A 15,666-nucleotide genomic window follows, 5' to 3' on the forward strand; every position below is an offset into this window, starting at 1 on the left:
AGAGATGCAGTGGTCTGAACACTGACTGTGTTGTCCTTCTTGTAGTCAGTGATGCAGCACAGTCCATTCCACAGTCACCTGGTGTCAAAGCTGTGGTAGCTGGACTCCATTTTGTCCCTGTAGTCCTTTCTGGCCTTTTTTATGGACTTTCGGAGGTCATACGTAGTTGCTTTATATGCATCAGCATCTCCGGAGTTAAAGGCAGAGGTCCGCACTTTTAGCTTGGCATGAATGTCTTTATTTACCCAGGGTTTCTGATTTGGATATATGCGGACAGTGGTTTTAGTGATGGTATCGTCCATGCACTTTCCAATGTATCCAATGACAGAGTCTGTGAGTTCATCAATGTTGCCATCAGCTGCATCCACAAATATCTGCCAGTCAGTTGTCTCAAAGCAGTCCTGTAGGACCTCCTCAGCTTCACTGTCCCATTTGTAGATGACCCTGGAAGCTGGTTTTTCCTGTTTCAGTCTTTGTCTGTATGCAAAAAGCAGCAGAATGGAACAACGGTCTGCCTTGCCAAAAGCTGGGTGGGGGAGGGGTTTGTAGCACTCTTTGAATGGAGTGTAACAGTAGTCCAGTGTTTGATCACCTCTTGTGGGGAAGGAGATGTGTTGATAGTATTTGGGGAGAACCTTCTTCATGTTGGCTCTGTTGAAGTCTCCCAGCACAATAAAGGCAGTGTTATTCTTTTCAATGCTACCAAATTTGATGGAGCCTCATAAAAACGTTTATTTGTTAAATTATTATTGTCATAAATTATCATCCTTTTAGCTAAACCTTTTATTAGTTTACCTTACCAAAATAAAAAAAGTCAAAGTAATACAAAAAGGTTTTACAGAAAATGTTTTAAATGTTTATACAAATATTTATAATATATAGTTATAACCGGAATTCATTTAAAATATTTCTAAATGAGTCCACCAACGATTTTCACTGTATGGTTCCTTTTTGCTAGTGAGGGTAATTCAAGGGCCTAGATTTGGCATGGACGGAAGGGACATGTCCCCACCAATATCCAGCAATTATTGAATTGTCCCCACCAATAATTTGATCTCTTCGAGTAAAGGAAAACAAACCCGATAGAAAGAAAAAAACGATCTGTCAACGTCTCATTCACCCAGCGGTGCACAAAGAGTTACATTACGTTACTGGAGTCCTGCCTCATGTGACAAATATGGTCAATGTGATTGGCTGTGCCTTTCAGGGAGCTCTGTTTAGTTTTAGCAGCGGCAAGCCTGCGCTGCGAGGACCTGCAAGGAGGAGAGGAGGATGGCAGCAAAAAGGAAGAACCTGGATATAAGAAAGTATTTTTCAAAGAAACCTGTAAGTCACTTAAAGTCAAGTTCACTCATAAAATGTGTCCGTCATAATAACTTTACAGGCTATGCTAGGCTTTGGCCCACATCAGTCTAAAATTGTATGTAACCATGAATAACGTTTTTTGGAAACTAACTGCACAACAGGCAGCACTATTAGTTATCTCAGTCTCAGAGTAGCATTTCTAATTTTGATTGAAAGTGTCAGAGAAAACGGCAGCCTCGAGCAAGCCAGGATATTAGTTTACAGAGACTGTTAGAATTATATGTCTAACGTTAAAATGTTGGTGACACAATAATTTAATCCTAATGGTACTGATATTTTCATAGGGTTAATTTTTGAGACATAATATCATGAGGTAGTCATGATTTTGCAAATATTCCACCTTGTAGTGCAGTTTGCACAAATTGTTTTAAAAATGCTCTCACCCTACAAACATTACTGATGAGTCAAGATCTGCACAAATTTACAGAAACACTGAAGCAGCTCCACATTTTATTCTTATTGTCATGTATGTCCTATTTGTCAGGTGACAGAAGAACCAACACAAAGCTCAGAGAGCAATGGTGACACAAGATCACAGGTGAAATTGATAATTTTGTGGTAATCTTAGATGAGTAGTTTTATGGACAAAAACCACCAGGTCATTCAGTGTTCCTTTGGTGCTAATGTATAAGACATGTTGGTGTACTGTAACTGAAGTAATGTTGTTAAGTCCTTAAAGTCATATTCTTTTATTGTCTTGACTGTATTTGAAGCTATTTTTATTTTTGTATGATACCTGATTTATATGGAATATGGCTGAAGTAAACTAAAGTCTAAAATACTTAGTCATTTGCTTAATGATAATTTTTCACATATAAAACTATGAATTGTAATTTTAAATGGTTTAAAAGCATGTAGAATAGCATATACAGGCAAGTATGTTTCTCCTTTTTTTTTTTTAATCAAGAAGCAAAGACAAAACGGAAAAAAAAAAAAAAAAAAAAGAAACAGGGCAGGGTTCGGTGGTTGAATCATCCGTCCCCACCAATGCCAAAACCAAATCTACGCCCTTGGGGTAATTCTTCCATATTTGATTTATTTTCAGTTATCTTTGTTTGTAACTGGATGTTGAGCAAAGGGTTAATTTTTATATCGTCTTATGGGCGGAGGAACAACAGGAAAATCTAATCCAGCAACAGCTGCGCAACAAACACAACCAGATATTAATTTGGCTCTTGGTTGCTTTTCTTCTCCTCTGACAAGTAAGTCAGTTTGTTTTACTGATTTTGTATTGTAATCCAGGTTAATGTGACGTAATCATTGGTAAACAGGGGTCTCAGATCAAAGCAATGCGCTCCGTGGTGCCAGTCACGGGTTGAGCTGTATTACTGTAATTGTTAAATTACGTCGTATTACTGTGTCGACAACAAAGACTTTGATCGAAGACTTTTTTACATACATGTTTGTTTTTGTGGTCTTGGCTCGATTTCCTGGATCAGTCGGCGCAGTTTCGCTCCCTGCTGCTGGTAGTGACGCAGTCACTTTATTTTTTTGGACTTTGACTCACAGGAGTAAAGTCGAGTTTCGTCCGCTTTGCAGCACATGCACGTCGAGTTTTCTCTCTGGTAGGTTACAGCACTTTCCTAATATGTGGAGGACCCCGAAAAAAAAGTTTATAGGATTGCAAAAATGTCAACAAAGCTAATGAAAAGAGTTAAGTTTTGAATGTTTTATACAACAGCTTTACTCTGTTACTTAATTTCACGGGGAGATCGAATTACAATACAATTTTTCAGATATTCGTTTCATGATTTCAGTTTCGGTGTCAGAAATACTCTCCCACGCCATTTTATTGGGTCCTCCATCAAAGCCAGGATAGAGCCAGGCTTTTGTTTACACTAAATTCTGACCTGCGTCCAAAATTTGGGTTAGGACGGAAATCGAAACTCATTAGAGCAGGGGAATATCTCCTGTTGTGCATTTTTGCTGAGCCAGTGTGAAATATAGCGCGAGTAGCCCCTGGTATGGTCTTCTGCACCTGTAGCCCATCTGCTTCGAGCTTCGACATGTTGTGCGTTCAGAGATGCTTCGCTGCCTACGTTGGTAGCAGTGAGTAATTATGGGAGTCAGTCTTGCTTCGTTTAATGTCAAAGAAGTCTGGCCATTTTCCTCTGACCTCTATAATCAACAAGGCATTTTCTGCAGGTCACTGAATTTTTCATTATGGACATTGTTCTGTAAACCTTAGTTGTCTAAGTAGATCATCAGTTTCTGTAATATTCAGACCAGCCCATCTGTCACCGAAGACCATGCCTCATTCACTGTCACTTAAATCACCTTTCTTCACTTTATTTTTCCAATGTCTACATGCTTAAATACTTTAAAGTGCTTTCATTAAATATTTCCACTAACAAGCAGTTTAATGGTTAATAAAGTGACTGTGAGTGTTTATCTTCAGTAATGTTATTCAGTTAATCATCATCTTTATCTAATAGTGAAATGTATAGCACATGGACAGCAAATATAAACACAACTGCATCACTTTATGTAGTCGTTTATTTATATACAAGTTTTTTTTATTTCATTATAATTAACAGCCATTCAGTATAAGCTACAGTTAATGGAGCTCAACATGATTATAAGGTGATTTTATAAGAGTTAATATAGGATAATAGGTATCGAGTGATTTGGATTTTTAATTTCTTTATTTGCACAAGTTAAATATATATTTTGTTTTAATACTGAGTTCAGGCATTTCTCCACAGCTGGGGCCTTAATGTGATTCAGACTATTTTCATTTTTATCTACTCTTCTCTCTTTCAGTCTCCAGGATCTACAGGCAGGATGTCTGTCACTGTGTCCAAGGCTGATGGGGTCACTGTACTCACTCTGACCTCTGACCCTGATAGCCCTTGGCCTCCTCTGTGCCAGATCCTCAAGAACCTTTGCTACAGCCCAGTGTGCTGCACTGTGTCTCAGCGCCTAAGGAGCCTCAACAGAACTTCTCAGACAGTGCTGGGGGTGAGCTACAACCTTAAAAGCTTCAAATAAGTCAAATTTAAAAAAAAAAAAAATCATTAATTTTCTCTTTCTCCAATCTCAGAACTAAACTTTTGTTCTGAGCGAACTAACTTGTGGTTATATTACAGTCACCTTTGACCTTTTGATTGTTTCTGAAAGTTTCAGAACCCTTTTCCATGAAACTTTACACAAAATTAAACTGTAACTGCTCGGCAGTTTCAGCCATTGTGTTTACACAAAAATCATTAGTCAAAGTGGTGCCGTACACTTTTTCCCTTTATCCGGTTGTGATACAGTGTAGAGAGAGAGAGAGTGACATGCTGCTCTAGCCATGTGGTCACCTGCTCAGCCACTGAGCCAAACAGACACCCCAGGCAATATCTCACTTAAAATGACGCAATCTGAACTGTTGATCAGATTTTCTTTTTTTTTTTTGCAAATCATAAATAGTAACCCAATAATGCACATTAAAAATCAATAACTGACAGCAAAGAATTCGGTTAAATTGAAATTTACTTCTGAATGTATTTACTTATTTATTGACATGTGGTTTTCCTGATTGATTTATACAATAGTAAATTGAAGCGATAAACCTTTATTAGTCCCACATGTGGGTAATTTGTTGAGTCACGACAGAGCGGAGCTTATATAGTTATGTAATATATTATATAATATATTATGTCTAATATATTATATATATGTCTAATATATATATAATATATCAGACATAAAGACCTGGATGGCCGCTGACTTTCTGCTTCTCAATTCAGATAAAACTGAGGTTATTGTACTCGGCCCTGAGAATCTTACAAATATGGTATCTAACCAGATTCTTACTCTGGATGGCATTACCTTGGCCTCCAGTAACACTGTGAGGAACCTTGGAGTCATTTTTGACCAGGACATGTCCTTCAACGCACATATTAAACAAATATGTAAGACTGCTTTCTTCCATTTGTGCAACATCTCTAAAATTAGAAATATCCTGTCTCAGAGTGACGCTGAAAAACTAGTTCATGCATTTATTACTTCCAGGAGAGAAGAGAATGGATGGATAGCTTAAAAGGGTTTTTCTGTCATACTACAGAAAAAGCCTGAGAGAAAGTGCTCCAGTATACAGCATATTCTATGACTGGTGTTGAACACCTACAGTACATCACAAGTTGTTCATTCTGTGCTTCTTCTTTCTCAGACTCTGCAGATCATGATTGGGCTTCTCAGTGTTGGACTCGGAGCAATCCTTGTAAGCAGATATGTTGGCTTATGGACCATTCGTGAGACTGGCTACCCTTTTTGGATGGGAGGGTTGGTAAGCAAGCTAAGCAGCTTTTTCCTCAATTTTTTTAAACTAAGAATGGATCCACATAAGTAAATACTACTCAAAGGAGCTGCTGGAGAAACATTTTGCAGCTTATTAGGTTAAATGGTAACAGGGCAGAAATATCTTCTCTGGGCCAAAGCTAATTTAAAGAGCAAAGTATAAAACTGATCATTGGTCAGGCAAATCAAAATTTGGAGATAATATCCAAAAACATGGACCTCAGTTCCTCTGGACTGAACAGGAGATGGACCATCTGGCTTGTTATAAGTGCTAATTTCAAAAGCCTGCATCTGTGAAGGTATGGGGCTGCATCAGTGCCTGTGGAATTGGCAGCTTGCATATCAGAAAGGCATCATGAAGCTGAAAAGTATCTACAGGTTTTAGAGTGACATGTGCCTCCATTCAGATGACATTTTGTTTCAGCAAGACGTTGCTAAACTGCATACACCCTTATTATATCAGCATGGCTATGTAGTAGAAGAGTGCAGGTGCTGAATTGGCCTGCCTGAAGTTCAGGCCTTCAGTGACTGAAAACATTTAATGCATCATAAAATGAAAACACTAGAAAGGTGGATCAGCAACTGGAATCCTCTGAGTCGGAAAAGAAAGGGACAACATTCCTCTCCCAAAAGTCCAGCAGCTGCTCTCTACAGTTCCCAAAGGTTTTGGGCTGTTGTTAAAAGAGGGGAGCTACACAGTAGTCAACATCAGATAAAAAAAATTGCCCTTTTCTTTTTTGTAATTGTAGATTTTCTCAGTTTTACTGCAAAATAAATAAACAAGGGCCTATGAAGTTTGCCAATCATCGCATTCTGTTTTCATTTACATTTTAGACACTGTCTCAACTCTTTGAAATGGAGCCTGTAGTTCAGAGTATGTAGAGTATCAGAGTGCTTAAGATAAACCTGGAGGATCTTATGAAATCAAATGTGTTTTATCAATTGAAATCTTAATCCCTTACTTCTGTGGTTTTATTGATAAGTTGCTGTTTCTTGTTGTCACCTTAAACACATGATGTGTCTCCTCATTCAGTTAAATTACACATGAAAAGGAATGAAACTTTGTCTTTTCCTTTTTTGTCTTGTGTAGTTCATCGTGTTTGGAATTGTCAGCATTTTGTCTGACAAGTATCCAAGTCCATGTCTGGTGAGTAGTTCAGATGTATCTTAGAAGGATGACTTGAATTTCGTTGTCTAAGTTGAAGATATAAAAGTAGACGTATAATAATCTATTTCAATATACACACTTGTGCCAGGTCTCATGTATGCACATCTATGTACATGTAAGATTAATACCAACCACTGCAAGCTTTCCTGCAGTGATTGACTGTAAAACTTTTAACCGACCAGCCTTCTAATGTTGAAAATTTGATTTTACATTAACTGACACATCTTGTATTTCAGGTTATCGTCAATATGATTCTGAATCTGACTGGGGTTGCTTTTGCCACTGCAGCCATTGTGCTGTATAGCATCAGTGTATTTAATATATATTTGTGGAACATTTGTGGGGAGCCCGACTACTGGTATGGCCGGCATACAACACCAAGTCCATCTCCTGAACAGATGATACTACAGGAGAGATGCTTGGAGGGCAAAGCTTTAATTAAGGTAAGTGTTAGTTCAGCAGTTTACATACAAGTTAAATTACCTAACTGACAAGTGGAAAATAATTGTTTATAATTGGATAGTTATTAAATTGTTTTGTAGATATAATCACAGGTTTCTGCTTCTGAAATCTGTGGATTTGCAGCTGGTGATCAGATAATAGTATACAGTGGTCCCTCGCTAAAACGCGGTTCGCCTTTCATGGCCTCGCTGTTTCGCAGATTTTTTTGTGTGCGATTTTGCATGCTTTTAAGAAAGTTTTTTACAGTGCATTGTTCTGTGTCCTGATTGGCTGTAGACCATTGTCAGTCAATCTTGTGCCGTATCTCCTGTACAGTGCAGAATGTCAAATTTACATAAATCTTTGATCGCTAGCAGTGTAACTCTGAAGTGCTGTACTGTATGTTTGTAAGTTTTCTCCCCAACTGACACAACAATGTCAATGAAACGTTTTGCACCATCAACGGCACCTGTGCTAGCACCCAAAAGGCAGAGGAAGATGCTAACCATCGCACAAAAACTTGGACTTCTGGAAATGCTAAGGGAAGGTAGATGTTACCGTACGGCGTTATTTTTGTGCCACTATTCTGAGCGCACGTAAAAAGAATTTGCAGGTGTTGCATTTTGAGGAAAAATTTATTTTGAGCGAAGAAAAGCTAAATTTGAGTGAACAAAACTCATTGCTGCGTGCAAAAAATGTATTTCAGTGTTTGCTATTATCCATACACACACACACTCATGCGAGAATGTTGCTGTGTAAACTTCAAATGTCTGCTCGATTTATCAAGACATCATCACATATTTGCAAAAGTGCTCTAACGTTCTCGGAGATGCCTGTTACCCACCAGCTGACCGGGTGGTCACTCGGGTTAAACGTAATATATAAGGCTGAACTGACAAAAGATCGGCCGACTACACCACCAGGTATTATAGGAAAAACCATAAAGCCTTTGAACTAAAACAAACGCTGGTACCACTACCGTAGAATTTACCGAAACAGTCAGATAAGTCAAACTTTACTCAACTCATTCTTCTTGTTTCCTCTTGATTCATTAATGTTGAATTGCTGCTCTATTCTCATGTTCTGGACCTGAACACAGGGTTTGATCCTTGGTTTCATTCTATAATGCTGAAATTATTTTTCTACGAAGGCTTGAACTTTGAGAGTGTTTAAACAAGAGAGAAAAGTGTGAAAATGTTCATGCCTGTCTGAGAAAAGTGTATAAAGCGTGTAGTGAGGGGTTTTACAGCTATAATACATAATAATTACAGCTCTATAATAGTTGTAATAATAATAAACATCTATAATAATTGTAAAAAAATAAAGCTGACTACTTCACAGATTTCACCTATCCTGGGGCATTTTTAGAACGTTACTCCCGCGATAAATGAGGGACCACTGTATGTAGGTTTTTGACTGTAGGATGATGTTGCGATCACAGTCACGTCTGTACAGAAGTCTCTGCCCGCTCTCCGTTCAAAGGGTCTGAGCCTGAGTCACAGGGGTATTACTACAATAAAATTGAACACTGTTGTTTGTATCCCAACAGATGCTCTACAGAAGCATCATTGCTGTGCTAATTGTGCTGTCAGTCCTGGAGCTCTGTGTCACCATCAGCTCAGTCGTCTTAGGGATCAAGAGTCTGAAGAGCAAAGAAAAGGGGCAAACCAAGGTAACAGACTAGCATCACTTCAAGGGGAAACTATTATTTAAGCAGAGACTGTTGGCTGAATATGTGGAGGGTTTTTTTTTCTTTTGTTTTTGTTTTGTGTGAGTTCTTATGTGGAAGTTTATGAATATTTGGTGACTAGCTCAAAAGCCAAACAGATTTATTCATTTTACTTTACCAATATTTTCTTTTTTAGAGCACTGATGACCCAGAGCTCTACAAACCACTTCTAGAGGAAGATACCACTGAGCCTACAGTCTGAATGTAATTGTGCTGTGAAGCATTGTAAGCGTGGGCCTTTACAGCTTTGACTCTGTACTGCAACATTATCATGCACTTCTCTTGCATTTTTATATACTCCAAATTGAATGTATTTCTAAATATCTACTTTTTCTTTTCAGTGTTCCATCTTTCAGATAGTGTGTCATATGCTTTGTTGTTGCTTTTCTTTCTTTCTTTTTCTGTTTTTTTCACAATATTGGGCCATGATACATAAAAATAAAGAAATCTGTTGCACATTTCATCAGCATTTGAATTTTTTTTAAAAATGTTTTGAAAGGTAAATGAGAACTGAAAATTGTGTGGGAAAATCTGTGGGAAAAGTGTGGGGCTAAGTCACTGCAGAACACTTTGTAATATGCAGCTGTCCAGAACTCTAATCAATAATCAATGGCCGATTGGGATCTTTGAGATTATCTGCTGTTGTCACTGAATAGAATAGAATAGACATTTATTATCATTTTCCATGTACAATGACCAACCTTGCCGGAATAAAATATAAATAGTAGACAGCAGGAATAAATGACAAACAGGGGAAGTTTATACAATCAAGAGGGAAATATAGAAAACAAGAGAAATGTATACAAAACAAACAAATAGTGTTTATTAGCAAATGGACTGATTCTTATATAGTGCTTCTCTACTCTCCTGAAGCACTCAAAGCACTTAAGACAACAAACTACATTAATTTTCTTCTATGCTTCTTAAGTGCTTTCTATTTAAGCATTCACACAAATTGATTCTCTGATGGATGCAAGTTGTCCAAGAAAATTTAGCATGCGGACTGTGAAAGCCAGAGATTGAACCACCAACTTTCTGATAAGTAAGTGACCTGCTCTGCCTCCTGAGCTACAGCCATCACCACAGTCAGAGCTGTCTGAACGGCCCAGGGGAAGAAGCTGTTTCTGAGTCTGGAGGTGTGGGAGCAGCAGCTTCTGGTCCAGTTTATTCTTCCTCAGGACTTGGAAGTGCAGCCGCTCCTGGGCCTTCTTTACCAGCATGATGGTGTTGTGGTTCCAGGTGAGATCGGCAGAGATGTAGGTACCCGTTGAGGCTGGTTTAGAGGAAGTGTTTGATCCTGGAGCTGGTTGTGTGTGTGTGTGTGTGTTAGATACAGTGTATTGTAGTGGCAAAAGCAACCATATTTTATCACATTTTTAAGCACAGTTGTGATATTAGAATAAATGTATTTAAAATTCTGTAATGATATGTAATTTGAAGCCACGCCCAAGCTTATGAGATCATGCATATACTGTATAGAGAAATATGATCCATGATGTCAAGAGATGGGTTATGAAGTCTTTTTGTTGAGCTGAGAGCTGAGTGTTTTCATCATTGTGGTGATTTAAAATGACTCGAGAGTTTTCAAGTGTTGTCTCCTTTATTTCTGCTAATACGATTGGACTGAGGACGATCTGCAGGGCAGTTTGGACTAGAGCTTTTTTTGAACAGTTATGACAATTTTCTGTTCTGGAAAATCCCATGAATTCCACTGGGGAAGATACTCTCAACAGTTATCATACAAGGATATGCTGAAATATGGAAGCACATACATTTTATTAACCCATAGAACATATTAAAATATAAGCTATAAAGTCAGAGACACTGGATGAAGCTCATTGGAAAAGCCTTATTGTTAGCCAGTGATCATGCCTTGGATCATTCTACTTTACAACTTTTATAAAAACCATAATTTACAAAATTGACTTTTATTTTTCTCAGTACAGTTTACATGAGCACACACACATCAAGAAAACTACTAAGACTAAAATGAGTCTTTTTAAAAAGCCTTGAAATAACGTAGTCAAACATGGCTTCTATTGAAGTATGGTTCCTCGATATCAGGGGTGTCCAACTCCAGTCCTCGAGAGCTACTGTCCTGCAGCCTTTAGAAGCATCCTTGTTCCAACACACCTGAATCAAATGAATGGCTTGTTATCAGGCCTTTGCCAGACTTGAGGGCATGCTGAAGAGGTGACCTAACCATTTGATTTAGCTGTTTTGGAGTAAGGATGCAGGTCAGTAGCTCTCGAGGACTGGAGTTGGACACCCCTGCTCTATATTGCCTGTTATACTGTGTCAAATTAGAAATATTTACATTTTACCTTTTCTATTTTAAGCATGGATGCTCCCATTTGGGAAAAAAGAGGAAAAACAAATGAACCAAAATGAAAAGAGATAAAGTACAGGCAAACAGAGAAAGTCATAATCAAAATCAAACAGAAAGTGAACTCGTAGATAAAGGCAAGAAAACAGTCACACTAGGAAAAGGAAAACAAGAGGACTCCAGAGCCAAACCTCAAATAAACCCCACACAGTTACTCAGCGTCTGATATATCTGCTCAATGTGCTGGCTATTCGTGTGAAAAAATTGTTTTATTAGTAATTTTAATTTAACATTACTGGTCTTGTTGAGCACTAACAGTGGTATATAGTGGTCAGTACTAAACCATAACTGCTAAAAGTACCATTAAAAAAAAGGTACAGTTACAACAGTTCCAAAAAAGGGAGGAGACAAAGTAGACTGAGTCATCAACTAGGATGTTATTATAATGTGTTTGGTCAGTGAATAAATCTTTAGCTTTGAAATCAGCATAACAGAGTTTCAGTGTTATAAACTACATTTAAAGTAGCCTACACAGATGCATAAGGAGATACACGTACGATGAAACACGTACAGTTTAAACCAGATATTTACATACAAAAAGACATTAAAACCTTTTTTTCTTTTCCGTCAAACATCAAATCAGAGTAAACGTTTTTGTTTTAGATCAATAAATATTGACATATTTTTAGTATTTGTGAAACACTTTCATCAAAGTCAGAAGTATACATAAACTAAGTTTATTGTGTCTTTAAAAAGAAACCTTCATATGATTTTATTCTGAGCTTAAGAAGCTTCTGATAGGTTAATTGAGTCCATTTGAGTTAATTGGTGGCACACCTGTGAATGCTAATAAAGGCACACCCCAAACACAGAGCCTCTTCCTACACTCCACATCAGTTGGTGGCAGTAATGCACCAATTTGCTGTTTGCCAACCGCCAATAAACAATATAAAGAAGAAGAAGAAGGGCCTCTTTCTTTGGCATCATGAGAAAATCAAAAGAAATCAATGAAGGCATCAGAAAAAGAATTGTGGACCTACACAAGTATAGCTCATCCTTATGTGCAATTTCCAGATGCCTGAAGGTCCCACATTCAATTCAATTCAATTCAATTCAATTCAATTCAATTCAATTTTATTTATATAGCGCCAAATCACAACAAAAGTCGCCTCAAGGCGCTTTATATTGTACAGTAGATAGCACAATAATAAATACAGAGAAAAACCCAACAATCATATGACCCCCTATGAGCAAGCACTTTGGCGACAGTGGGAAGGAAAAACTCCCTTTTAACAGGAAGAAACCTCCGGCAGAACCAGGCTCAGGGAGGGGCGGCCATCTGCTGTGACCGGTTGGGGTGAAAGAAGAAAAACAGGATAAAGACATGCTGTGGAAGAGAGACAGAGATTAATAACAGATATGATTCGATGCAGAGAGGTCTATTAACACATAGTGAGTGAGAAAGGTGACTGGAAAGGAAAAACTCAATGCATCATGGGAATCCCGGCAGCCACGTCTATTGCAGCATAACTAAGGGAGGATTCAGGGTCACCTGGTCCAGCCCTAACTATATGCTTTAGCAAAAGGAAAGTTTTAAGCCTAATCTTGAAAGTAGAGATAGTGTCTGTCTCCCGAATCCAAACTGGAAGCTGGTTCCACAGAAGAGGGCCTGAAAACTGAAGGCTCTGACTCCCATTCTACTTTTAAATACTCTAGGAACAACAAGTAAGCCTGCAGAGCGAGAGCTTAAGTGCTCTAATGGGGTGATATGGTACTACAAGGTCATTAAGATAAGATGGGGCCTGATTATTTAAGACTTTGTATGTGAGGAGCAGGATTTTGAATTCAATTCTGGATTTAACAGGAAGCCAATGAAGGGAAGCCAAAACAGGAGAAATCTGCTCTCTCTTTCTAGTCCCTGTCAGTACTCTTGCTGCAGCATTTTGGATTAACTGAAGGCTTTTCAGTGAGTTTTTAGGACATCCTGATAATAAAGAATTACAGTAGTCCAGCCTGGAAGTAATAAATGCATGAACTAGTTTTTCAGCATCACTCTGAGACAGGATATTTCTAATTTTAGAGATGTTGCGCAAATGGAAGAAAGCAGTCTTACATATTTGTTTAATATGTGCATTGAAGGACATGTCCTGGTCAAAAATGACTCAAGGTTCCTCACAGCATTACTGGAGGTCAAGGTAATGCCATCCAGAGTAAGAATCTGCTTAGATACCATATTTCTAAGATTTTCAGGGCCGAGTACAATAACCTCAGTTTTATCTGAATTAAGAAGCAGAAAGTTAGCGGCCATCCAGGTCTTTATGTCTTTAAGACATTCCTGCAGTTTAACTAATTGGTGTGTGTTACCTGGCTTCATGGATAGATAGAGCTGCGTGTCATCTGCATAGCAGTGAAAATTTATGCTATGTCTTCTAATGATGCTGCCTAAGGGAAGCATGTACAATGTAAATAGAATTGGTCCTAGCACTGAACCCTGTGGAACACCATAATTGACCTTAGTGTGTGAAGAGGACTCTCCATTTACTTGAACAAATTGGAGTCTATTAGATAGATATGATACAAACCACTGCAGTGCAGTGGTTTGTAATACCTACAGCATGTTCTAATCGCTCTAATAGGATATTATGGTCAACAGTATCGAACGCAGCACTGAGGTCTAGCAGGACAAGCACAGAGATGAGTCCACTGTCAGAGGCCATAAGAAGATCATTTGTAACCTTCACTAAAGCTGTTTCTGTGCTGTGATGAGCTCTGAAACCTGACTGAAACTCTTCAAATAAGCCATTCCTCTGCAGATGATCTGTTAGCTGTTTGACAACTACTCTTTCAAGGATTTTTGATATGAAAGGAAGGTTGGAGATTGGCCTATAATTAGCTAAGACTGCTGGGTCTAGAGATGGCTTTTTAAGTAAAGGTTTAACTACAGCCAGCTTGAAGGCCTGTGGTACATAGCCGATTATTAGAGATAGGTTGATCATATTTAAGATCGAAGAATTAATTAATGGCAGGACTTCTTTGAGCAGTTTTGTAGGAATGGGGTCTAAAAGACACGTTGATGGTTTGGAGGAATTAATTATTGAAGTTAACTCAGAAATATCAATTGGAGAAAAAGAGTCTAACTTAACATCGATGGTACTAAAGCCTGGTTACAGTGCTGAAGAGAAACCTGGGGTTGTTCTTATTTTCTTCAATCAGTGACGAATAGTAAGATGTTCTGGCTTTGCGGAGGGCTTTCTTATAAAGCAGCAAACTATTTCTCCAGGCTAAATGATGATCCTCTAAATTTGTGACACGCCATTTCCTCTCCAGCTTACGAGTTATCTGCTTTAGGCTACGTGTTTGAGAATTATACCACGGAGTCAGGTACTTGGATTTGAGGCCTTAGTTTTCACAGGAGCTACAGTATCCAGAGTCGTGCGTAGTGAGGAGGTAAAATTATTAACAAGATAATCGACCTCTGTTGGAGTAGCGTTCAGATAGCTGCTCTGCTCTATGTTGGTACAGGGCATTGAAGATGATAACAGTGGGTGGATTATATTCTTAAACTTAGTTACAGCACTTTCAGAAAGACATCTACTTTGATAAAGTCTACTCTCCACTGCTGTGTAATCAATTATTGTAAATGTAAATGTTATCAGGAAATGATCAGACAGCAGAGGGTTTTCAGGAAACACTGTTAAATGTTCAGTTTCTATGCCATATGTTAAAACAAGATCTAGAGTGTGATTAAAGTGGTGGGTGGGTTCTTTTACAATTTGAGAGAAGCCAATTGAGTCTAATAACAGATTAAATGCGATGTTGAGGCTGTCATTTTAGCATCTACATGGATGTTAAAATCACCCACAATAATTATTTTATCTGAGCTGAGAACTAAATCAGATAAAAAGTCTGAGAAATCAGAGAGAAACTCTGTGTAAGGCCCAGGTGGACAATAGATAATAACAAGTAAGACTGGTTTCTGAGTTTTACAGCTGGGGTGGACAAGGCTAAGCATCAGGCTTTCAAATGAATTAAAAGTCTGTCTTGGTCTTTCGTTAATTAATAGACTGGTGTGAAAAATTGCTGCCACACGCCCCTCGGCCTGTGCTTCGAGGTTTCTGGTAGTTAGAATGACTCGGGGTGTTGATTCATTTAAACTAACATAATCATCCTGCTGCAACCAGGTTTCTGTAAGGCAGAGTAAATCGATTTGTTGATCAATTATTAAGTCATGTACTAACAGAGACTTGGAGGAGAGAGACCTAATATTTAATAATCCACATTTCACTGTTTTACTCTTTGGTTCAGATGTGGATACTGTATTGTTCTTTCTTTGTGATTTTTATGTTTAAGTTGTTT

At 38.2% G+C, this 15,666-nt stretch overlaps 1 protein-coding gene across 3 annotated transcripts; it reads left to right on the forward strand.

Annotated features, from left to right (window-relative positions):
- Positions 1-1,294: 1,294 nt before the first annotated feature.
- On the forward strand, positions 1,295-9,447 carry LOC116327122 (B-lymphocyte antigen CD20-like). 3 transcript variants are annotated; one of them, XM_039619811.1, is made up of 7 exons: positions 1,295-1,326; positions 4,129-4,326; positions 5,519-5,635; positions 6,737-6,793; positions 7,051-7,257; positions 8,805-8,927; positions 9,121-9,447. In XM_039619811.1, exons 2-7 carry the CDS (start codon positions 4,150-4,152, stop codon positions 9,184-9,186), a joined length of 747 nt encoding a protein of 248 aa, XP_039475745.1. In that variant the 5' UTR covers positions 1,295-1,326; positions 4,129-4,149; the 3' UTR covers positions 9,187-9,447. The 3 variants fall into 3 exon arrangements, with proteins under 3 accessions (XP_039475745.1, XP_031604471.1, XP_031604473.1); XM_031748611.2 differs by lacking the exon at positions 1,295-1,326 and adding an exon at positions 2,410-2,567; XM_031748613.2 differs by lacking the exon at positions 1,295-1,326 and adding an exon at positions 2,711-2,930.
- Positions 9,448-15,666: the final 6,219 nt, after the last annotated feature.

This window comes from Oreochromis aureus, linkage group 11, assembly GCF_013358895.1.
Source record: "Oreochromis aureus strain Israel breed Guangdong linkage group 11, ZZ_aureus, whole genome shotgun sequence".
Classification (NCBI taxonomy): domain Eukaryota; kingdom Metazoa; phylum Chordata; class Actinopteri; order Cichliformes; family Cichlidae; genus Oreochromis; species Oreochromis aureus.

Excerpts from the sequence above, each read along its gene's own strand:
- LOC116327122 (XM_039619811.1), top strand. The coding sequence starts at position 4,150 with ATGTCTGTCACTGTGTCCAAGGCTGATGGGGTCACTGTACTCACTCTG. Across the intron at positions 5,636-6,736 it reads CTTTTTGGATGGGAGGGTTG|TTCATCGTGTTTGGAATTGT; the intron begins GTAAGCAAGCTA and ends TGTCTTGTGTAG. Across the intron at positions 7,258-8,804 it reads AGGGCAAAGCTTTAATTAAG|ATGCTCTACAGAAGCATCAT; the intron begins GTAAGTGTTAGT and ends GTATCCCAACAG.